A 23,138-nucleotide genomic window follows, 5' to 3' on the forward strand; every position below is an offset into this window, starting at 1 on the left:
GATTCTAAACAGCCAGCACAGGTATTACTGCTGTGCCGTTTGCTCATCAACACCTTCCCCAGGTGGTAACGCAGACGTTTCTACGCCGACACAGCACCACCAGCCTCCAGCAGCGCCGAGGCCTCAGGCCTCGAGCCCCCGGCCCCGCCAGGCCGCGGCCGCCGTCACCATGGCAACGGCAAGCGGGACGAGGAGAGGCATCACGTGCCCGGAAGCGCCCCGAAGGGCGGAAGTGACGAAGCGGGGGAGGGGGGGGGAACCCCAAAGACCAAAATTTTTAAAAGAAAAAAGAAAAAAAAGAGAGGGGGGAGCGGCAGGGGGCGGGGCCTAACGAAGCCCCGCCCCCTCCCTCCCGCCCCGCCCCGCCCCGCCCCTCCAGCCCCCAGCGGCCGCGCAGGGCCCCCGGGGCCGGGGCCGGGGCCGCGGCGGCGAGGTAACGCCCCGCCCCCCCCTCTTCCCCCCCCCCCCCTCCCGGCACCAGGGGGCCCCGCGCCCCGCCCCTCACCCCCGCCCCTCCCCGCCCCGCCCGGCCCGGCGGGGCTCGGCCCGGCTGCCCGCGCACGGGGGGGGGCGTGCCGGGCGGCGGCGGCGGCGGCGGCGGGCGCTGCGGTAAGGCGGCGGCGGGGACGGCGGGAGGGGAGGCGAAGGAAGGCGAGGCCGGGCCCGGGGCTGACAGCGCCCGCGGGGCGGCCATTGTGCGCCCTGCCCCGCACCGGGGTAGCCTCGCCCCGCCGCCTCCCGGCTCCCCGGCGCTTTGTGCGGGCGGCGGGGCCGGGCCGGGCCGGGCCGGGCCGGGCCGGGCCGTGCAGCGCAGCGCAGCGCAGCAGGTGTCCGTGCCCCCGCCGTGCCGCAGCGTCGCTGGGGCCGGGCGTCGTGGCCCCGCCGTGCGGCTGCAGGGGGCTGTGGAGGAGGGACGGGCGTGCGGGGGTCCTGGTGGGTGGGTGTTTTTTTTTTTTTTTTTTTTTTTTACGTGGGTCTTGCGGGCACACCGTGCTTGTTTGGGACCTTGGCTCCCCCGGGGTGAAGCTGCGAAGCCGGGTGCGAGGTTAGGAGATAGTCCGCAGGCAGGAGCCGTGGACGCGTGGGGTGAGCGAGTGAAACTTTGGTGCCTCCTCTCTGCTCGGGCGTTTGGTCTGAGCCTGCCGCTGTTGCGCCTGGGAAGGGTCAGGGGCTTGGAGGCACGCTGCCTGAGCCTGCCCTGTCCTGTGCGGAAATCAGCCGTGCAGCTGGGGCACCGGGCCGGCCCGTGCTCCCACGCTTGCGCCGCTCCGTGAACTGGTTCGCTCCCTTTCCTTCCCCATCCTCCCTGCTGTCCTTCCATCCCCGCCGTGATGTTAGTAGGTCTTTGTATTCCCCCGTGCCTGCCTGTTAGGGTGCCGCGCTCTGCTAGGCGTGATCTGTTTTAGCTGTTGTTTGAATGACAATTTCTTCTAAGGACCACGTTTTTACCGCCCTTTTTTTGCATGGGATCTACCAATTACGTTGGCAAGGTGAGTTGGTTAACTCAGTTGGTTAACTATTTTGGAAAATACATCGTTTCTACCTTTTTGGTAGATCATCCATCTCATGGAGCAGCTAACTGACTCAAGTGATCTGACAGCTCGGTGGTCACCAGACTGACACGGGGAGGAGGGTGCTGGAAGATGTGCTTGGAGGGGGCGAAGTCTGGGCTACTTTATGTGGAAATAGCCTGTGCCTGGATTGGATTGGCACTAATGTGGAACTGCATCCTTGAGTATACTTTCCTGGTGGCAGTGGAACTTGGCTGCTCATTTTTGAGTTTGGAAAGGGTTTTGTTTGTCCCTTCTGCAAAGAGACAGTGTGCTTCTCCGTCCACGTCCCCAAAAGGCCTTTTGCCTACAGAGACACCTAAATGGTTTTTGATGCCTTTCATCCCAGAGGCACCATTGTTTCAGTAGGGTTCTAGATTTATGATAGCTCCTGTTTTTAGGAAGCTCTAGATCAACATGAAACTCAAAAACGTTGGTAACCTTAAGAATTGATGCTGTTGTATATTGAGGAAATACAGGCTGGTGGAGCAGAGCACCAGCTCAGAAGCCAGGCTTCTCCTCCAAGTACCCTGAGAGTAAGGTCATATGTGAAGCTGGACAAACAGCTCGCTGAGTTGCCTTCTCTTCCACCTGGCCGGCATTTGAATTAGCTCACCTCTGAGCCCACAATTCACTGATCTGACTGAAAATGATATTTAGGGTAATATTTCTGTAAAATTAACAAGTTAAATCAACTGATGGAAGCGTCTAGTGAGTGCTGGAAGTAAGGTAATTGTCTCCTGCTTGTAGCTGAGCTACTAGGTAACTTGGTGTAATGTGTGTAGCTTCGCCCTGAGTTGCATTTTAATCCCATTTGAAGTATTTCATTTATTTACACCAGTTCCTTTCTTTGAAAATGTCTGTGTTCTCTCCTTTTCAGTTGCTCTGGGCTTCATCTACTTTTTTTGGTGCTGCCCCCTGGGGAGCATCTTTAAGGCAACTGTCTTCTACAGAGCTTTTGAGTTCTGGGTATACGTATTGATCGGCTGTTCCTAACTATAACAGAGCTGTGGGTGAAGACAGTAGTGGCCAGCTGGGAGGGTGCGTTTCAACTGAGGGAAAGGTGACTGCGTGTTACCCATGGTCAGTGCTGGAGCAGGTACAGGACCCTAGTGTTGCATTAGGAGGGAGATGCCTAGACAGGACTCAAGGGCAGAGGTGTAAAGATTCATGGGGAAGCCAGGACTGGAGCAACACCTGCATGCTGGTCAGTGACAGAATTTTCCAGATTTCGAGGAGTAGGTTTGGAACAGTGGTTCCCTGATTTAATCAGCTGTCCACAGCTGTTAATGTTGATGCTATTGTCCTACTTCGAAGTTGTCTGCTGTTAGCACCATTCAGGAATTTAAAAACTTGTCTGGTAGAGAATATTGTTGCACTTCCTTTTATGCTGTGCTGGTCTGTTTGTTTACTGACCTGGAAGAAGTTGCCTTTGGTGAAGGCTATGAAGCTTGAAAACTGGGTTTGAAAAGGTCTAAGTACAGGGGCTGTGGTGATGCTACGGGATCTTGGAAGCCTAAAGGTCTCATTTAGAGGTCTCTCAGGTTGGCTTCAGGGGAGTCAGCTGGTAATTTGGAAACAAAAAGGCCATCAGTGATACAGAGACTATCGGAAGCCTTTTTTTTTTTAAACCTTATGCAAATGATATCCTCCCGAAAAGTCATTTTTTTTCAGTAGAATTCTGTTCATGTCTAACCACTTTTGTACATTTCCTTTTCTCACTCCAAGCCCTCCTACCATTACTCCCTGTATAGCCCATCTTTCTTGCTACACGAAGACTCCCTGATCATCCCAATACATTACTTTTCTGCTAAGCACTTTTTTCAGTCTTGCTTCTCTTCCTCTTGGCTGATGGATGCCTTCTCCAGGCCTTTCTTAGTTGTGCAGTTCACCGCATCTCATCTTTCTGCCCCTGGGATATCTCTCTGGCTCTGTATGACCTCTTTAGTGTGTTTCCCCTCATAAGTATTGCTTGTGATGCCTTCATCCGCCCTGCTTCTGGCTCCACTCTTCCTTAAAGCAACTTGCCACCCCAGATATCAGCTTCTAGTCTAACATTTGAGTTACAGTCTGTCAGGAACACTGAGTATAGCTGGAGGTGCATGTGATCAGAGAAAGAAAGAAACAAGGACTGGGGGGCAAACTGGGAGAAAGGACTGAGTTGGTGTATCCGCAGGGCAGCAGTTGTAGAATAATTATACCTCTCAGGAGACTACAGGAAGAGGTGATGAGAAGTTGTGGAAGAACAGTGGGAGACTGGAAGTACAGTTAATTCACCTGAGTTCACTAGCCTTGAAGTAGAGGTGGTCAGGTCTGTAACCAAATGGTTGTCTGGGTGAGCTGCAGCTGATACTTCACTCTGCTGCCTGTTTAAGAACTCAGGATGCTGTAGCGTCCAATTGTAGCATGGTGATAAAAATACGAGAACGTGTGTATTACTTTTCACACTGTGGTAATAGAAGACTTAAACTGTGAGTATAATTTCTGGGTTATGTCAGCTCCTAGCATCCCCAGCCCCCTTTGATGTAGCATAGCTGTGGAAGAAGCCTGGTACTGGGATATTCAAGTAAAAGCTGTGTAATGCAGCGAAATACAGTTTGGCTCTTTCTCTAGCCTGACTTAGTTTCCAATTCTTTCGATTTAGATCTGGAGTCAATCCCAGCCTGAGCTCCCAGGATCCTGTCACCATGGAGACTGAAAGTGAGCAGAACTCCGGCTCCAGCAGCGGGAGCTCCAGTTCTGGAGGAAGCACCCGTCCTCAGATATCACAGATGTCTCTGTATGAGCGACAGGCTGTACAGGTAAGACACTGCTACATTCTGGGATTGAGTGTGCAACAGCAGAAGGGTGGTGAGCCCTTTCATGTTCATCTGAGTTGTCATGTGTCAAGGTGGGAGCATGCTGGGAAGAGTACAGGGATCCAGACGTGCAGGGATGGGAGTAGGAAAGCCAAGGCACAGATGGAACTGTTTTTTAAAGTGTGCTTCCTGCTGTCCTGGAATATGCTTGTGATTTGTTACCTAGTTTGTAGCTTCTTTACCTGTTTTGTTATACTAATCTGGTGGCTTTGCTTTTTTTTGTGGGGATGAGGTATGGTCCCAAGGCCACGATTTATTTCTTCATTTCTCTCTGATCACATTTCAAGGCCATACTGTTTTTTAACAATTGGGTTTTCCTCTTTCTCTAGGCTCTTCAGGCACTCCAGAGACAGCCCAATGCAGCTCAGTACTTCCATCAGTTTATGCTCCAGCAGCAGCTTAACAGTGCCCAGCTTCACAGCTTGGCTGCTGTCCAGCAGGTGAGTTGCCAAGGGGCAGAAGGTGAGGAACTGGATCATTCTCTACTTGCACTCTGACTTATACACCGAGGTCCCAATCTGCAATTAGACAACTGGTACCTAACTGCACTACTTACAATGTGCTAAACACATTGTTTGAATGTAATATAAACAGCTAGTAAACTGGAAGCTTGATGGAAAGATTTGTTTAGCTTTCAGGTACAAAAAAGGGGAAGATAAAATTTAGCATCCCATAAGAGAATTTGCACACTGGAGGCATGTGACTACTGTACCTCCTTTAGATAAAAGATGTGTGTTTAAATCACCAGTGGATGCAGTAGTGTTTTAAAAATGTCTTAGTGAACAATGGATTGTTATTCCTCTGAGAATAAATGTAGTTTTGTATGTGTGAAATTTCATGTGGTATCCTCTGAATTTTTCTCTCTTGAAACTTACTATCCCATGGTTTCTTTGCCAGTTACTAGCAAGAAGGATCTGGGGTAGATCTTGTCCATGAAGGAGGGTGTTTCTTTAATTGAGTTGAGTTTATTGAGATGATGTATCCTGCATAAATTAACTTTTTTTTTTTAATTTGTTGACTTTCCTCACTTGAACTGATGATAAATTCTGACAAGATGAATTATATGTGATGTGACAGTACACTTCTGTCTATGTAACAATATCTCCATCAGTAGCTGTGCTTCTTGGCTGTTAGTCCAGGTTTTAGTTGTTTTCAAATCCCTACCTGCAGTTTTATAGCACAGAACACACAGAATCCTCTCACCAGTATTATATGAATCTTAGTTGTAAAACCAACTAAACACATACAGTGTACTTACCATGGGATCATTATAGAAAGGAAAAATAAAATACGTTTTCCCTTCTCCGCCAACTGAATGTGCTGTAATCTGAAATTTGTTACATGCAGTACTATCATTGCATTGTTACTAATCTGTGTGACTAGCTCAGCAAATTGGTAGTGTTTCAGGAAATGTCTGGGTGTTAGCAGAGTGGACTGGAGCATCAGGATGAGGGGTTGCAGTGTGTAGCATGACAAACTGGGGCAACGTTCTTGGGAATGGGAGAAGATGATGATGATGGTATTTATTGTTCTTACCAGACCAAATATTTGGGCTGGATAAAAAAAAAAAAAAGTTTTTTTCAGGTACTCATTGCTCTGTCAATCTCTCTTTCAGGCTACAATTGCAGCCAGTAGACAAGCTAGCTCCCCCAACACCAGCACCCCACAACAGACTACCACCACACAGGCCTCCGTAAGTAATTACACAAATCAAAGCCTTTCCCCGCACCCTCCTCCCCTCTGCCCTTGTTCTTTCTCCTCTTTGTCTTTTAGGAAGGCAGTCAGCCAGGGAAACACAGCTTCTAGGAATGCTGGCAATCCACAAGATACAGACAACTTTGAGGATTTGGGGTGCTGTCATTATTGGTGGGGGTTGAGGAGCCCTGAAAAGGTTTCTGAGTGGGATAGGCTTCTTAGCTGGAAAGGTAGACACTAATATCTTTTTTCTGAGGCTTTGGGGATATGTTTTCTTGGTTTAGGAGAAGATCAGGATTTCTAAGAAGAAGGAGTTGAGCAGCTTGGAAGGGAACGTTCTTTTTTTTTTCTGGGATAGAGTAGGGGTAGCTCGTTGAATGAGGGGAAGTATGATTTTATAGCGGGTATTGGGGAACTGAGATTTGTTCAAAGAGTATAGGTGAGTTGGTAAGGCAGATTACGTTATGTTTTTTTTCCCCCCTTTACTTGAGAGGCTGGAGAAAATGTATTTTTAGTTCTCATTTGGATCTCTTATTGAAGTTGCAAAGTAGCAGTGATACTCTGGCTCATCATACAAATAAGGTTAGCATCCAGGATTTTGGCTAGTTTAGATCACATAGCCTCTTAAGGCAAGAATTGCCTTCTTTCTTCTTGGTCCCCTGTGGGATACAGGGAAAAATTGTGAAATACTTGTTCTGGCTGTACCCCAGTAAGTGAAACTTTACTTCTTTCTTTGCCCCTATCTCTACTTATATGATTTGTGTCTTTTTTCTGTTTTAAGATCAACCTAGCCACCACATCAGCTGCTCAGCTGATTAGTCGCTCACAGAGTGTGAGTTCCCCCAGTGCCACAACTCTCACGCAGTCTGTACTCCTTGGGAATACCACCTCACCACCTCTCAACCAGTCACAGGCCCAGATGTACCTCCGGGTAAGAGATAAGTACACAAAATGTGTCCTGACCATAAACCCCACTTTCTAGACACTCCAGAGTTTCACTGTTTGGGACTACCAGCTCCTCAGGGCTAACTCCAACTCTAAGAAGGATATGATACGTTTTAAATTCAGATGAGGAAGCTATTATCCCTGAAACGGCATTTGACTTTGGGCTTAGCTTTTGAGGGTTAATTAGCTTTGTGTTGTGTACTGAAATTCTTAAGAACTATGTTTGTCTCTGCTCTGCATAGATGTTAAAGATCCCATGGCACTTCTCAGTAGAGCATAAATGTGAAATATATATCCTAGACTTGAGTAGAACTCGCAGAAATAAAGCTCTTCTTGTTGATTGCTGGAACAGATATATGGTAAATTACTCCCTTCAGTCACTGCACACAGGGACATAAGTCTAGGAACGTAAATTAACAGGAACAAATATCTCATCCTTTTGATTAGTATGAAGTGCTGCTGTATGGAAAACATTAGACTTGACTATAATCTATATGGAGTTTGGTCACATACTTGAAAAATACGTTCTGTGTCTCATCTGGCTTTAGGTACAGTTTGTAATCCCCTGTTCAAACAGCCCTGGTCTTGGGCGTATGTCTTCTATCACTGTTTCTCAACCAGTCCTGAATATACATCTCAAAATTAAGTTATACCCAAGTATTTTAGCTGGTCCTGGGCAGCTTGTGGGAGTTGCCCCAGGCCCATATTTAACAGAAGACTGCTTGTTTCCATAAGGAAACTGTTTCCTGCTCTTGAGGGTTATGTTACAGTGCAGCGTGGGGAAGGGTGGGGGGGGATGCCGTGTACAACACTGCAGCCTCGTGTTGCTTTGTAATCTGCTTGTGGTTCGCTGTCTTTCTTTCTCTCTTCCCCTCTGTTCCTTTCATTCCACATCACCTGACCCATCCCCAACAGCCACAGCTGGGGAACCTGTTGCAGGTAAACCGGACCTTGGGCCGCAATGTGCCTCTTGCCTCCCAACTCATCCTGATGCCTAATGGGGCCGTGGCTGCTGTCCAGCAGGAGGTACCACCCACCCAGTCTCCCGGGGTCCATGCAGACACAGACCAGGTCAGTGACACCCCCTCCCAGAATCCTTCCCTTCCCCTGTACACAACCTGCACTCCGGTCTTTGTCTCCAGCCACCTATGCCTGTACAGAAGATTCACTCTATTTTATCTCCACTCAGTGTCCCTGTAACTATTGCAGGCAAGAGATATTGCTCTCTCTTGCCATCATTTCCCAGTGTTTGCTTTTTGCCTCCAGAGACTGGATTCATTTCTGATTAAAATTTCTGGGATGAGACACGGGCTGGATCAATCATGTTTTCACAGCTTTTTAGTTGTCCTTGTGTGAAAAGAACTGTTGAGTTCTATGTCCATTTTTCAGCGAGACTTTCACTCTGCAATGAAGAGTCTTTGTCAGCAATAGTATTCCTTAACCTGGGTGGTTTGTTGTAAAAATGCCAATGACTGAACAGGCCCACAAGGTCTTAGCTCCTGCACTCGGCTGTAAATCTTTCTCTGGGTCAGAGGGCAGCCATGGCTTCCCATTTTCCTGGTCCTAACTTAGTCTGTCTTGGGATTTCCAGTTATTTCATATTTGTCTTTTCTGGAGCACTTTCTTTGAGGCAAAGTTAGCCACAATCAAACTCAAAGATAATGCTGCACTTGGAGGGGGATTAAATACTGAGGATGGTAGCACTGAAATGCAGAAGAACTGGTGAAATCAGCAAGGCTGCAGGCCTCCTGAATGGAAAGCGCTGTACAGATAGAGCAGGCAGGTGGCACAAAAATTGTAAAGGAATTACTGGCCTTTAAAGGGGTATCTCAGTACTTTTACAGCCATGCTAAAGTGGATCCTAGCAATGCAAGGACAAGGCAGACAGGTCTGGAGGCTGTCCCCTGCCTCAGAAAGAATGGTATTTTCCTCAAGTGCTGTTCAGAAAGTGCCACGAGATCTTTAACTTCCATCAGAGATGGGGCAGAAGCCAGTTCAGGTTAATGTATTTTCTGGCGAGGGTTGCACCTGAGCCTTGCCATACGGTATTAGCCAGTTCCCCATGTTAGGCTTAAAGCATTGACTTGGCCTGCATCCCAACAGAGAATATTGCTTATGCATTCTCTTGTTCTGTACCTCTCTCCAACTTCCAGGAAGTAACATGCATAAAGCAAATGGACTGTGTTCTGTATGTGTGTTTCTAGGTGCAGAACTTGGCTGTGAGGAGCCAGCAGACCTCATCCACTAATGCCCAGCTCCAAAGCTCTGCTCAGAAGGCAGCTCTACCAGGAAACTCCCAGGCTTCGTGCCTACCACAGGCCACAAGTACAGGCCAGACCTTGGCAGTGGCTCAGGCATCTTCTAGCAGCACAGGCCAGTCCCTCAACTTGAGTCAGGGGGCAGCAGGCAGCAATGGTGTCTCTGGGGGTATGGTGGCAAGTAGTGGGAGCCAGACCTCAACAGGATTGGGCCAGACAGCCTCGGCAGGTGCCGCTGGCAGTTGCCAAAGGAAAGGCACAGGGGTGGTTCAACCATTACCAGTAGCAGCTGCCCAGGCAGTGACTATCAGCCAGGGAAGCCAAACAGAGACAGAGAATGCAGCCACAAAGAAGGGCGAAACGGACAGTGGTGGACAGCAAACAGTGGGCATGAACCTGACGCGGACGGCTACACCAGCACCCAGCCAAACATTGATCAGCTCAGGTAAGCGGTGCCCTGTTCCTTCTCTTTGAACCAGTTGAGCTTTTGAAAGAGTGCCATTTAAAGCCCAGTGGTGAGAGGTTTCCCAACAAGCTTCCCAGTTGCCATGCTCCTGGAGGCTGTTCTCTAGGGCTTATCCTGCTCTACTAATGACAGAACTTGATCCCAGCCCATTCAGTTCCCACTGTCCTCTGCCAGTTAGCTGTCAGTCGTTTTGGAACATAACAATTCAAACCAGTGTGGTGGTTGCTTGCCTTTTTTTTTTTTTTGTTCCCAGCTGTGCTGTTGCTAACCTTTGTGTGCTCTTTTTCTCTGGTTCTGTGTTTGTATAGCCACGTATACACAGATTCAGCCACACTCCTTGATCCAGCAGCAGCAGCAGATTCACCTGCAGAAGCAGGTGGTGATTCAGCAGCAGATTGCCATTCATCACCAGCAGCAGTTCCAGCACCGCCAGTCCCAGCTCCTCCACACAGCCACCCATCTCCAGCTGTCCCAGCAGCAGCAACAGCAGCAGTCACCATCTCTGACCCAACAGCAGCAACAAGCTCAACCTCCACAGCAGCAGGCTCCGCCTCAAAACCAGCAGCAGGCTCAGACCCTTGTGGTGCAACCGATGTTGCAGTCCCAGACACAGCCTGTTCAGCTCCAGCAGGACAGTCCTTGCCAGCCAACCACCAAATCACCTGTTCCAATTCAGTCAAAATCTATGGTCGCTCCCATCAAGCCACCTCAGCTTGGGCCTGCCAAAATGTCAGCAGCACAGCAGCCTCCACCACATATTCCTGTGCAGGTGGTGGGTACTCGGCAGCAGGGCTCAGGCCAAGCCCAGGCACTGGGTTTAGCTCAGATTGCAGCAGCAGTGACGACTTCCCGGGGAATGCCAGCTGTGGTCCAGCCTGTTTCCCAAGGCCATGCTGCTTCCCCATCCTCTTCAGCTCCAGCATCCTCACAGGAAACTCCCCCTCTCACCACAGGGGTGAATTTGGCACAAGTTCAAGGCACAACCCACATGGTGAAGAGCCCAGCCTCCTCTCCAGTCGTGGCTCAGATGCCAGCAGCATTCTACATGCAGTCTGTCCAGCTGCCAGTAAGTGATACCATCAAGAAGGGGAATACCATATGGATTCTCTTCGTTCAGTCCTAGGACACTAATTGCATTCCAGCCCTGGGTCGGTGGGATGGGAGGAATAAGAGGTTTGGATAAAGGGATATGGAGGCTTTTCCTCTGAAAAATGCTGATCCCAGTCCAACCCTTGGGGTTACTGACTACAAACAGTTTTCTTTCACATGATCATTCAGAGGCTTGCATGAAACAAACTGGTGAGACTTGGAGCCTGATTCAAATGGAGTAGGTGTCCACATCATGTACTAAATATCCCATTTAACGACAGCTGGCCTCTTTGATGTCTCTCAGAAGAGAGAAGGCGGCTGACTGGGCTGTGAAGACTGAACTCCCCTCTCCCCACTAGGTGCGGATACCTCCAGGTCAGAGACCCCTTGGTGCGTGGTTATCAGCCACTGAGGTAGAGCTGGCTCTAGGTCTGAGAGGATTCCCTAGAAACAGACTATGCAGAGGTAGACAAAGATGGCTCATGTTCCCTAGGCCTCTCATGCTGCTCTAAATTGGCCAACCAGGGCCTGCCTAACTCCCTGGGACACTGACACTTTTTCAGCTCAGATATCTGTAGTAAGTTGCTCAGACTGTTGATTTGACTGGGTTTTCGCTTGTGTAGTCAAGGGCAAAGTGTGCCAGTTTGTTTCTAAACTCTGGCTGCTTCTTCAGGGAGCTGTCACAGGATTTGTCTGATTTTTACAGCTGAGGGACAATTCTGCTCTCATCCAGCATATTTCCCCTACTGTTTTGACTCTGTTTCTTCATTGGAACTGATTTGATCTAGCCAAAAGCCTGTTCAGAAACTGCTGGGTGAATGCCATTCCATTTCTTCCTGGAATAATCCCTTGAGGTTTGCATGGTGTCTTGGTATTATATCAATGTATCAATATTATCAACTAGGATGCTACATCCTGGTCAGTAGTCTGATAGTGTGTCTTACGAAGTTTTAGCTCCCTGCTAGGTAAATGCTCCTAAACAAAGATGGGAGCTGGATGCATTTCCAGGAGTGGGAACCGGGCTGGAGATGAAGTATGATGGAGCAGGACGTATCTTGTTGCCTTTGATCTGTGTTGTTCTCTGCTTTGGGGTTCTTCTCTCTGCTTACATGTGCCTCTATCATTCAGGGCAAGTCTCAGACCTTAGCAGTAAAACGCAAGGCAGAGTCGGAGGAGGAGAAGGAGGAATCAGCCAGTGTCAATGCAATCCTGCCTGCCAGGTCTTCTCCTGTGACAGACAGCCCCAAAAACATGGAGGAGAAGAATGGCCTTGGAGGTGAGGTACAAAAGGAGAGCTCTGTTTTTTCTGTACTAATGATCTGATCTCAAGTTCCACTTGAAGTAAGCGGAGCAATAGTAACAGTGACTTTGGTGCTGTTAACATTCCAGATAAATCCGATCCTGCTGTCACTGCAACCCCAAACACTGCCTCAGGTGAAGGAGCATCGGTCACCCCCACCTCTGCACCCACCCCAAACCTAGCAATGGTGTCGCGTCAGATGGGAGACTCCAAACCCCCACAAGCCATTGTTAAGCCCCAGATCCTCACACACATCATTGAGGGCTTTGTCATCCAGGAAGGAGCAGAACCCTTTCCGGTAAGGATTCACTGCTATGGGGAAAGGAGGTAGTGCTGTCTCTTGGAAAGGTTGTGGGCATCCATCTTTGGACAGGACTTTATTTCCCCATGTTCCAAGTAAGCTTTTTTTTAGCTCAAAACACAGAAGTGAGAGGCAGGCAAAGGAAACTGGTTTCGTGCATGAAGCAAAGCATCAGGAATTGGTATTAAAGACGACAGGTTGGAGTGAGATGGGAAATGTGAACTGGCAAATGTGATGGGAACTGTTTTCTCCAATAGTCCCCAAAGCGATAATTTATGCAGGAATTATAAGGAGGTTCTTCTGTCTGATTTCTACTGAGGGAAAGATGCGCTGCATTTTGAATAAGCAGGAGGTGAAGTTAAAGCAAATAAGGGGAAATATAGTCACATGGAATTGCAGGATATTCAAAGCAGACAGTACTTGGTGATCTTTGAATGAACTGCCACGTCTGTGAATAAGGAAAGAGTAACTTTGTTCAGCATCTCTCCTTCCTTAGTGTGCGAAGGGATTATTTTGACTTACAGTAAGGAGTGAGTGGCATATGCTTCAGAAGAGAGTGGTGGGCACAGAGCTCCTTTACTGATGGGCCAAATTCTTTTTCTTCCTGGCTAGGTGGGTTCTCAGCTGCTGAAAGAATCCGAGAAACCACTGCAGGGAGGGGCTCCTTCTGGCCAGAGTGAAAACCTGTCCAGCAATTCTCCAGGAGGGGACAGTGCTTCTATGGGTGAGTTTCAGCACTGGGGTACCTCGCTAGTGGTACTGAAAGTTTCTGCTGATACTTTATTATCTACTTTATACATTATGGACTTGTATCCCTTTCTGTCCTGCTAACGCCTTGGAGTCTCAAGCTACAGACCTAGGATCTTCTTTTCTCAAGTGCCAGAAGACGTTACTTTTTTTGTTGTTGTTCATACAATCTAACACACCCTATGTTAGTAAGCAGAATCTGAACTGTACCTGTAATGACTATGAAGGATGTATGGACACAGCAGAGAGTGCAGATGGAGACTCCCCCACAGCCTTGTAGGATAAGAAGGATATGCTATTTCTTGTTCAGCGAAAGGGACAAGGAGAAATACACTACTCTGTTCAATATCCTGGGGTCCTAATTAGCGGAGCTTCTGCCTCTCCTCTACCAGCTTCTTCCCCCCACTAATTCTTTAGTAGTTTCAAAAGACAATAGTGTTTGGAATCTGTCTGCTCAAAGGAAGAGTAGTGCAATGAGGAATCATTACGTGTGATTTGTTTCAGCTCAAATCATCAAATGGTGTATATCTCTGTATCTCACTAGAGCTTGATAAGAAGGCAAACTTGCTGAAGTGTGAATACTGTGGGAAGTATGCCCCAGCCACCCAGTTCCGTGGCTCCAAGAGGTTTTGTTCCATGACCTGTGCTAAAAGGTAATAGCAAGACATCATCATCCTCTTCTCTGACTCTACATTCTTGGGAACTGGGCATGTGTCCCTTCTCCAGACAGTGTACAGTACTTCAGTACATCTGATTCTCCCTACATGGGATGCATTGACCGCAGAGATCCTTTAGTACTGGACCTCTTCATGATTTGTGAATGCTTCTAGATCCGGAGGAAGTGGATATGGTATTGAGTGTAAACAGGATTTCCTACTTGCTCAGGAAGTGAGATGGGAAGAGGGAAGCTCTTGGGCTCCAAAGAACCTCTATGAGAGGTACATTTGACTGACTAAATGAACGCTTACTGGTAGCTGTCTGCTCCGTTGGTAGTAACGACACAAGGGAGCGCTGCGGGGCGAAAATCCTGTGGAGAAATTACACTAGTCATTGCTGCCTCCTATTGATAGCAGAGTGCTTGTTGTGGGTCTTTTTTCCCTTAGGGGAATGACTTAATTGACCCTTCAGATGTTAGATCAAGACTCTGGTGTCCAAATATTGCTTGTGAGAAGTCTAGACTGGTTTCTTCCAGGGGGAATTCTTAGGAGGAGGAAGAACAGAATTTGATGGTAAAGAGAAGTTTCATCCACATCTAGAGAAAGGAGAAACAGTACGTTCAGTTAATTGCTGTCTTCCTAATTGCTGCTCTGCTTCTACTTATTTGAGGTACAATGTCAGCTGCAGCCATCAGTTTCGGTTGCAGAGAAAGAAGATGAAAGAATTCCAGGAAGCTAACTATGCTCGTGTGCGCCGACGGGGATCACGACGCAGCAGCTCTGAAATTGCTCGAACAAAGATCCAGGGCAAGCGTCACAGGGTAAGGCCATAGTCCTGCCTGCCTCTGTCAAGGCAGATTTCAGCATAAAAAATGTCACTGTTGGAGGTACCAGGTTCCCAGAGTGTATGTAGTTGTACAGTACATGACCAGTGCACATTGACACAGTTGTTACACAAGGCACAGTAAGCTGTTCTGGTTGCTCATCCACTGCAAGAAGTGGATTAACATTTGTATTTGTTTACTCTGTATTCACTCCAGCATGTCACAGACATCTCAGTGAGTGTGATCAGCTGCCAGGCTTGCTAGAAAACAATCCACTTTTCCTGTATGGTTAGCTTTTTTCAGGTTAATTATTTGAATCAGATTATAGAAGGATTGAAAGAGCTCCAGAACTGACATGAGGAAGAGGAATGGACTAGGGGAGGATGGGGAGAAGGAAGAGGAAGGGAGGTGAGATTTTACTTTCGCCTCCCTTCAGTGAGCTCTTGTGACAGCTGCCCCTGGACAAACAGCCTGAGGAAATTGTCCCAGACTGTTGGGACTTCTACTGCTACCAGTGTCTGGTTTTGCACCTGGTAGCTGATTTAAAAAAAAAAAAAAAAATTAAATTAAAAAAAATCTTTTTCTTTCTTTCCTGTGGGCTTATAGGGTCAGGAGGACTCAAGTCGAGGTTCTGATAACTCCAGCTATGATGAGGCTCTGTCCCCTACATCTCCAGGACCCTTGTCAGTACGGGCCAGCCATGGAGAGAGGGACCTGACAAACTCTAGTATGGCCCCACCTACCCCAGATCTACATGGCATCAACCCAGTCTTCCTGTCCAGCAATCCCAGTCGTTGGAGCGTGGAGGAAGTGTACGAGTTCATTGCATCATTGCAAGGTGAAGTTATACTCCGTTCCTGCAGTCCTCTGATCCAGTAGCATGGGGAAATCTTTGAGAGTGGTACCTGGTGCACTTACCGTGCTCTGTATGTGTTTCTGAACTGGAGTAGGTCATGCAAATGGATGAGTTGTACTCCTCAAACAGCCTGTGTGGGGAGGGGGGATTGGTTAGATTCCTAGCTTACTTTCCGTATCTGCCAGAGGTCTATAAAGAGTGGGAATGACAGGAGTGCCCATCTGTTTCTTAGTGCCATTTTCTTGGTTTCGCAGGGTGCCAGGAGATTGCTGAGGAGTTTCGATCACAGGAAATAGATGGCCAGGCCCTGTTGCTTTTGAAGGAGGAACACCTCATGAGTGCCATGAACATCAAGCTGGGACCAGCTCTCAAGATTTGTGCCAAGATCAACGTCCTCAAGGAGACCTAACAGCTCGTGGCAGTAGATGCACTTCAGCTCTGACACCCAGAGCAGCTGCCGGCTTTGGAGCATCCTGCTGGGGCAAGGAAGAATGGGACAATCCCTTGTGGTCTTGCATTCGAGAAGAATGAGAAGGAATTTGACTGAAACTGCCATGTACAAGCCCATGTTTTGGTCTTTTAATGGTGCTACAAGGGGGAAGAAAACTCCCACCTGGGGCCTTTGAAACTTTCCTTCTTCCTGGTTTTGAATATGCCTCTCCCATTTACCACAAAAAGGAAGGGAAGGGGACTTCTTTCTGTTTTAGCAGACTTCTGAAAGGGGCCCTTGTCCCTTTTTGCTACAGGAGGTTTGTTGGATCTTATTTGAGTCTTGTGTCAGAACTTGAAGCATAGGAAGACCCTGTCCTGTCTGGATATTGGGGGCAGCTGTGCTTGAGGCATTTAGGAAGTGAATTAGTAAATTCCAAGTGACAGATGTGGACAAAAAAGAACTAGAGCAAAAGAGGCTGCCTCTGTTACACTTTAAAAAAAAAAAAATAACCTAGGCTGTTTATGAACTGGGTTTAATAGCCATTCCAGCATGCATACCAAACTTGAAGGCACATGGCAATAGGAGCTGCCTTAGCTTTACTGTCTCCTGTAGAGATTCAGATCAAAGACTAAGTGTTTTGGCAGCTATTCACTCCAGACGCTCCTCATTGAAACTGGTAGAGGAGCGTTTATCCTGAGTACTTATAACAAGGTGATGGGGAAATCAGAGAGTGGGGGGTTGTCTTACATTAGGAAACCCTGTACCACTTGGTATATCTCCCCAGTACGTGAGTGCGAGGGTATAATTTACAGATCCAAAGCAGTCTCAAGAAGCACCAAGGCTCTTCATAAATCAGCTATTTTTTTGTTTGCTTTTTTTGTTTGTTTGGTGGGGTGGGGGTGGGGATTGTTCTCCTACCTGTTTGTATTATTTTTGTGTCTGTCTTTATTATCCTCAGGAGAGCTTACGGGACAAAGTTTAAGCTGGCAGGATTGTATCACCTGCCTCAGACTTTCTTTGGTGATGATGTAAAACAAATACTTCTCTTCCTCAGTATAAAAAAACAAAAACACTCCAACTGAATTATGATCCTTTAATACTTCTTTCTAAGGGGTACAATTATGTTATAGGCTAAGCCCCTGCTACTCAACTCCCATAGGTTTTAAGGACCAAATCCAGTTTTGTGGCACTTTGGCAAAGGCAAAAATGTGGGCAGTTGTTTTCTTCCAGCACATCTGCTTTAAAAATGGAAAAAAAAAAACTAAAGCTACACAAAGCATGAAGATGTGTCCCTTACAGCCAAATACCTGAAAGCAAGATTTAAAAAAAAAAACAAAACAAAAACTTTTCTATTTTCAGAAGTTTCATATGCCTATTTGGGTGAAATGCAAGAATGTTCTGTCTGAAACCCACCTACTATTGTAGGAGAGCTGTAATTGCATGGGAGAAGGCCTAAGGGCCTAAGTTAGAAAACATGAGAGATCTTTGGAATGGGCTCGGTATTGACTCATCAGAAAAAGAGGGGGAAGTGCTTAGAAGATGCTACAATGTGGCAGCAACTTCTGAGATTTAATTAACACAGGCCCAAAGGAAGCTGCCTGATAACACTTTTCAGCCTAAATATGGGGGGGATGGTGTGCACGCACTGATGGGGGGAGTTTAGAACTTCTAACAGTAAAGGAAGGCTGCCACAAACCATTTTATGAGCAGGCTGAGCATGACAAAACTCATGTTTAGTTTAACCCTCAGCAGCAGGGCAGGCAGTCATGTATATTACTAGCTGCCTTTGAGGACTGGATTTATTTCAGTGAAATGGAAACATTTCACATTATTTCATGTTCAGTGTTCTTAATAAAAAAAATGCTTGTTCAGGCTTTACAAGTCTGGCTGCTTTGTAACTTTAGTGTCAGATAATTGAGAAGAACAACTTCAAAAACTTTGTTACACTTTCAGAAAAATATAGGGAATTTTTCTCCTCTGTAACTCCATGAGCTTTTAAAGTTTCAGTTTGAAAGGTGTGCATATCCTACCCTGTCAAGCCCTGTAAGACCACATACTAACATGAGGAGACATTCGGGGCACAAGACGGCACGTACTGAAGACCCTTCACCCTTAGTTAACAAAGGCGGTCTGGTACTAAAGAAAGCTGTTATCAGTGTAACACTCCAGCAAGTTTTTTTGGTCATTTTATTTTTGAAAGTTGTGTTTTGTACAAAAAAAATACCTTACACACCACCATGAAAAACAGTAACAACAGGCTTAGTGACTTCCTATTTTTTCAATGTTATGAGAAAGATTGAGACCGTAACAAAAAAGAAATCAAAGAAAGCAGGAAGTGTTTGTCCACTCAACCCAGCAAGAAAGCAGGGCGCCTCTTTTGCCCCTCCTGCCACTGCTCAGTCTGCTTTGGCAGTACACAAATATACAAACCTTGTCTGTGCTAAAAGCAGGAGTGGCTTGCTCATTCAGAGTCTCCACCCTCAAGACTGAAGACGGTTCTCTGCCAACCTACAGTATGGCAGAATAGGATTGTGTAAAGTCTAGCTCCTCACATAGAAGGCAATTAGGAACCAGGTGCCAAGTTCCTAAAGGCTCCAATTAAGTCTTACAACTGTACCTACTTTTCTCTAGTGCCCAAGGGGAAGGTTCTCTCTCACTCCCAGCCAGCAGCAGCACGCAAGTACCGTTTGCACAGGGCAAATATCTTTAGACTGGTTTGGACCATGCTTAAGGGGACAATGGTTTATCCAAAGCTGATGCTGTAAGCACAGGAGTCCCTGAACACAGTTTTGAATGTGTTAGTATTTTTACCCTTGGCTTCCATGGTTCCTTTATAAGTTTTGGTAGCTTCACAGGAAAGCCCTTTGCCAAACAAGGAACTGTAGTGCGTAAGAAAGTTCTGACAGTAACTGAGCTATGGGGGCAGTTAACCTCAGACAGACTTGTAACAGAACTCAAGTGGCAGCTACTTCTAACCTTTTCATTTTCCCTTGATGAGGATTTCACTCTCAGCAAATGCCCCTTTTACTTAGCAGGGCATCATTACCTTTTGATTCTCAGTGATAGAGAAGACTGACGCTATTTCAGCTGAACTGGAAAGTCTTGAGACTGTAGTGGATTCCTATATATATATTTTTTTTTAAACACTGTCCCTCTCTGGTTTGAGAGGATGGCATATGCATCCCTTGATATCTGTTGTAAGAAATGGGCACGTACTTTTCAACGTATTTCCATTAGGAAAAAGGACTGCAGGGGTGCTAATGCCTCTTCCATCCTCAAGAAGTCCGGCATAGAACACTCTGTGCAGGTTATGCTGGCAGGAACTGTGTGTAACAGTGCAGAAGCTACAAAAGCTGAAAATGCATTCAAAGAAAAAAATCCAGTGTCTTACAGATCCTGTAAACCCTAGGAGGAAAAAAGAAAAAGGCCCCCTCCCTTACAGCCTCAGCTGTTTTAACCCACTGCCTCCTTTCCCTTTCTACACCTATCCATGGCTCTTTTTTTCCCCTCTAACTAATCTTTTATTCCTGAGTCTTCTCAGCGCTCAGCACTTGCCCCCCACCAGCTCTGCTGCTTTTTTGAAGAAAAACAGTATTACATTCATAAGACACATGATCAGGGACCAGTGCTGTTCACACCCAGAGGCATCCAAGAGATTTGACACACCAGAGACAGCAAAAGCAAATCATACAAAGAAAATCAGAAGTGAGAGAAGAACTGGCTGGGAAGCATCCGATTAAACAAGCACTGGAGAGAAAAGAGTTCGGTGTCAAAAGCCCATCACATTGGTAGCAAGTGGTCGTCCCGTTCTTCTGACTCCTCACCCAGCTGGTCATCGCCCACACCCCGGTACGCAGCTGGCGCATTTCGGGGCTTCGATCGACAGACAAAGTCACAGCCGTCCTGTAAGCACAGGTTATTGCACTGGAATCAGACTGTGTGCAGACTCAGCATCCGTGGCACAGCAGCTTCTGGTTTGCTATGCGACTACACCCACCCCAGTGCTATCGGGGGCAGGTCCACAAAACACTGTCTGGGTAAGAGGAACATACATGCAAACATCCTAGACAATCCTGGCAGTTCGTTAAATCTGGAGTAGGACATGGAACCAATTAATAGTATGCAGCAGCACTGAGACACGCATGGAGGATAAGCAGCACTGCCTAAGGTGACCAAAGAAGGGTTTCACATAATCAGACGTGAACATTTCACAGTTCCCAGCTTAACATTCCTACCTGAAAGCCATTAACCATAATGAGCAGCAGGGATCCAGCCTCAGCAAGGATTCAAAGTCAGTAATGCCCTCCATCTTCCCCCTCCCCACTCCAAAAAAAAAAAAAACAAAAAACTCTCTTTCTGCCACAGGGTACACTGTGGCAGGTCTACCCAAGAAATACAGTCCACAAAGACAAGGAAGCTACCATTTTACCATTCTCTCTTATCCTAACACACAGGCCTAGACTGCAAATATAAAGACAGATTTTCACTCACCGCCACCAAATTGCCCAGATCTTGCCAGAAGGCAAAGTGAGGAAACTGCTCCATGCCCTTCGCTCCCACTACAAGGCGCTGGAAGAGGAACCCACCAACAATGTAGACTGCAATTACCGAAGCAAATCTGGAGGGCAGAATTAAAAAAAAAAAATCAGAGCTAAGAAAATCCTAGAAACAATTTGTTCCAAGCCAGTTACCTGTCTCAGGTTGGTACTGGAGGAAGTAGCTGAGCACCACTTAAGAAGTGATCTATTTAGCAAGACCACACTAGAAAAGGTCTCCAAAATACTGATCTGGTAGTAAGTATCTTTCAGGAGCATTACATGAAGTAGCGCCCCAAAGCACAAACACAGAAAATGAAGAGTCAAGACTCCTAGTCTGAATTTCTAGCTTTGGCAAAGAGCTGCTGTACAATTCCAGGAAGTCACACCTCCCATGTTTCGGTGCACTGATCTGTAAACTATGAAGGGGGACATCTGCAGGGAACAGAGCAGCTCTGCAGCATCATGCCTTAAGCTAGAGCTCATCTACAAAGCTCAGAGGCACAGTCACATTTAACAGTAGCTGTGGGTAGGTATATTACAATGTTCTGGTCTAGCATAACACTTGCTGCTTTTCTAAATGGCCTTGGAGATTATGGCCCAAACACGAACAGCTCTTCCAATGACTCACGTGATTAGTAGAATGGAGCCAACGCTGAGGTGGGAATCCTCAGCTGGACAAGCCACGCTGCTGTCCATCTCAAAGAGGTAGAAACAGTCCTGCTCCTTTTCACGCTCTTCCGAAACAATGCTGAACGAACTCTGCAATTTGGGAGAAGTCAAGTCACATGAAAATACGCTCAGGCATGCTGAACTTTACCAGAAAGCAGTTTTATCACTGTCAGTGCAACTACGCAACAGCCACCGGAGAACAGAAGAAAACCTCACTGCCTTCTCATGGCCCTTCTGCTTATAAAGAATGTCTGAGAGCCTCCTGCTCCTCTCCCACCTCATGCCGTCACTCACCGCTGTAACTCCCCGCTTGCAAGAAATCATAATCACAGCTCTTCTCTTCTCACCGCTGCAGTGCCTACCGTATGAATCACCCCCCTTATAAATCAGCATGATCCAGTCACCTGCCAAGAGAGAAAGAATATAAGCTGCAAATCCAGACCAGTAGGCAAAAGAAAGATACCGAGTAAGAGATACCGCACGTAGTCTTACTTCCATTGAAGACCTGGGTTTCATTGATTCTTCCTATTACTGTAGTCTTTCCAGTCCTTCTATCCCTTTGTACTAGGCCAGCAAAATCATGCGAGCTGCTGTCGACCTCCCTGCACACCCTGAACTGGTAGGTGTAGTTTTCTGCTGCGCCTATCTCCACAGTTGCGTTAAACCTGCAGCAGAGAGAGGACGGAACAGACTGCCCACTGAATCACAAAGAGTAGGGCTCAAAGCAGTTGACACTCAAGACCTGGGAAGCCAGTCACAGCCCATGCTAATGACAGAGCCCGTCCTGAAGTCCGGCCCCAGATTCTTCCCTCCTTCTGACCTTAACATAGGCACCGCGCAACCCCAAGGCCCACAGCAAGATGACACGTGCCCTTACCGTACCTTATTTGGCTCAGGGGTTCCAGTTTCTTCAGCAGGGCTTTTTCCATTTGTGACTCACTGCTCTCATCACCGACCACATCGCAGCTCTGCTCTTTCAATGGTTCAGCCCCCACACCAACAACAAGTGCCATGAAGACCACCAGCACAGCAGAGGTATGGCAAGGCGATGACATCCTGGGCACATACCGCAAAGAACACAGGGGATTAACCATTTCATCCCCCTGCAAACTAACTGCAGGGTCACAGAGTCAATTATTGGCTACTTCCTCAATCCTGACTGTGAAAAGGAGAAGTAAAAGTCTAGAAACACTTCACAGTTCCCAAGAGACACCAAATCCTAACCTTTTTTACTCAAGGCCAAGTCACTAGAACTCTCTAGGATTCTTTTCTGAATTTTGCCTCGGGACTGCAAGGACTTTGGCTGCTGAACGTGTTAATTAGCATCGATTCAGCCGCAGCAGAGCCCAGCAGGCTGAATGCTGGTGTAAGCTGCAGGCACTGCGCAGCCAGTCAGCACATAACGATTTACCAGGCCCCTAATCAATCCTCGCTGCAACTCCTGCGTAAACAGCGCGCAGGGAAGAGCCACCGCGACCTGTCGGGCTCTGTCTGTTGGGGCTCCCTATCCCTAACAACCACGTCGTTCCCCCAGCACTACTCGAGCTGACAACTCGTCACCCACGAGCCGCGACCCGCGCCCCCACGGGCCGAGCAGCAGCTCGCTGCTGGCGCAGCCTTCCTCGGGCCCGCACCGCGCCGAAGCAGGAGGCGACGCGGCCGCGCTGCCCCGAGCCTCCCCCCCGGCCGCACCCACCTGCCGCCGCCCCGAGCCCGGCGAGCCCCCAGCAGGCGCGGGGCGACGGCACGGGACGGGACGGGACGGGACGGGACGGGCGCGGAGCAGGCCCCGGCCGCGGTCCCGGCCCCGGCCCCGCCCGCAGCGCGCCTTCCCCCTCCGCCGCCCCGGCTCCCCTCTGCCGCCCCGCCGGCCGGAAGCAGGAAGCGCTCCGAGCGCCCGGCGCTCTGCCGCCAATGGGAACCCGCGGACGATTTCTCAGCGAATGGGGAGCG

At 47.9% G+C, this 23,138-nt stretch overlaps 2 protein-coding genes across 6 annotated transcripts; one reads left to right on the top strand and one right to left on the bottom strand.

Annotated features, from left to right (window-relative positions):
* The first annotated feature begins 379 nt into the window (after positions 1–379).
* On the top strand, positions 380–17,056 carry PHC1 (polyhomeotic homolog 1). 5 transcript variants are annotated; one of them, XM_040575014.1, is made up of 15 exons: positions 380–433; positions 4,195–4,351; positions 4,738–4,848; positions 6,024–6,101; positions 6,885–7,034; positions 7,964–8,119; positions 9,253–9,751; positions 10,081–10,838; positions 11,990–12,137; positions 12,251–12,459; positions 13,075–13,186; positions 13,754–13,862; positions 14,536–14,686; positions 15,296–15,527; positions 15,800–17,056. In XM_040575014.1, exons 2-15 carry the CDS (start codon positions 4,238–4,240, stop codon positions 15,952–15,954), a joined length of 2,982 nt encoding a protein of 993 aa, XP_040430948.1. In that variant the 5' UTR covers positions 380–433; positions 4,195–4,237; the 3' UTR covers positions 15,955–17,056. The 5 variants fall into 5 exon arrangements, with proteins under 5 accessions (XP_040430948.1, XP_040430932.1, XP_040430953.1 ...); XM_040574998.1 differs by lacking the exon at positions 380–433 and adding an exon at positions 537–609; XM_040575019.1 differs by lacking the exon at positions 380–433 and adding an exon at positions 537–609 and having other exon boundaries at positions 7,988–8,119.
* Positions 17,057–19,483: 2,427 nt separating this feature from the next.
* Positions 19,484–23,138, bottom strand: M6PR (mannose-6-phosphate receptor, cation dependent). The gene is made up of 7 exons (XM_040575038.1): positions 22,882–23,138; positions 22,068–22,241; positions 21,678–21,850; positions 21,480–21,589; positions 21,145–21,275; positions 20,470–20,596; positions 19,484–19,881 (listed from the first exon to the last, which is right to left on the bottom strand). The coding sequence occupies exons 2-7, from the start codon at positions 22,238–22,240 to the stop codon at positions 19,759–19,761; spliced, it is 837 nt and encodes a 278-aa protein (XP_040430972.1). The 5' UTR covers position 22,241; positions 22,882–23,138; the 3' UTR covers positions 19,484–19,758.

Source organism: Cygnus olor, chromosome 1 (assembly GCF_009769625.2).
Source record: "Cygnus olor isolate bCygOlo1 chromosome 1, bCygOlo1.pri.v2, whole genome shotgun sequence".
Classification (NCBI taxonomy): Eukaryota; Metazoa; Chordata; class Aves; order Anseriformes; family Anatidae; genus Cygnus; species Cygnus olor.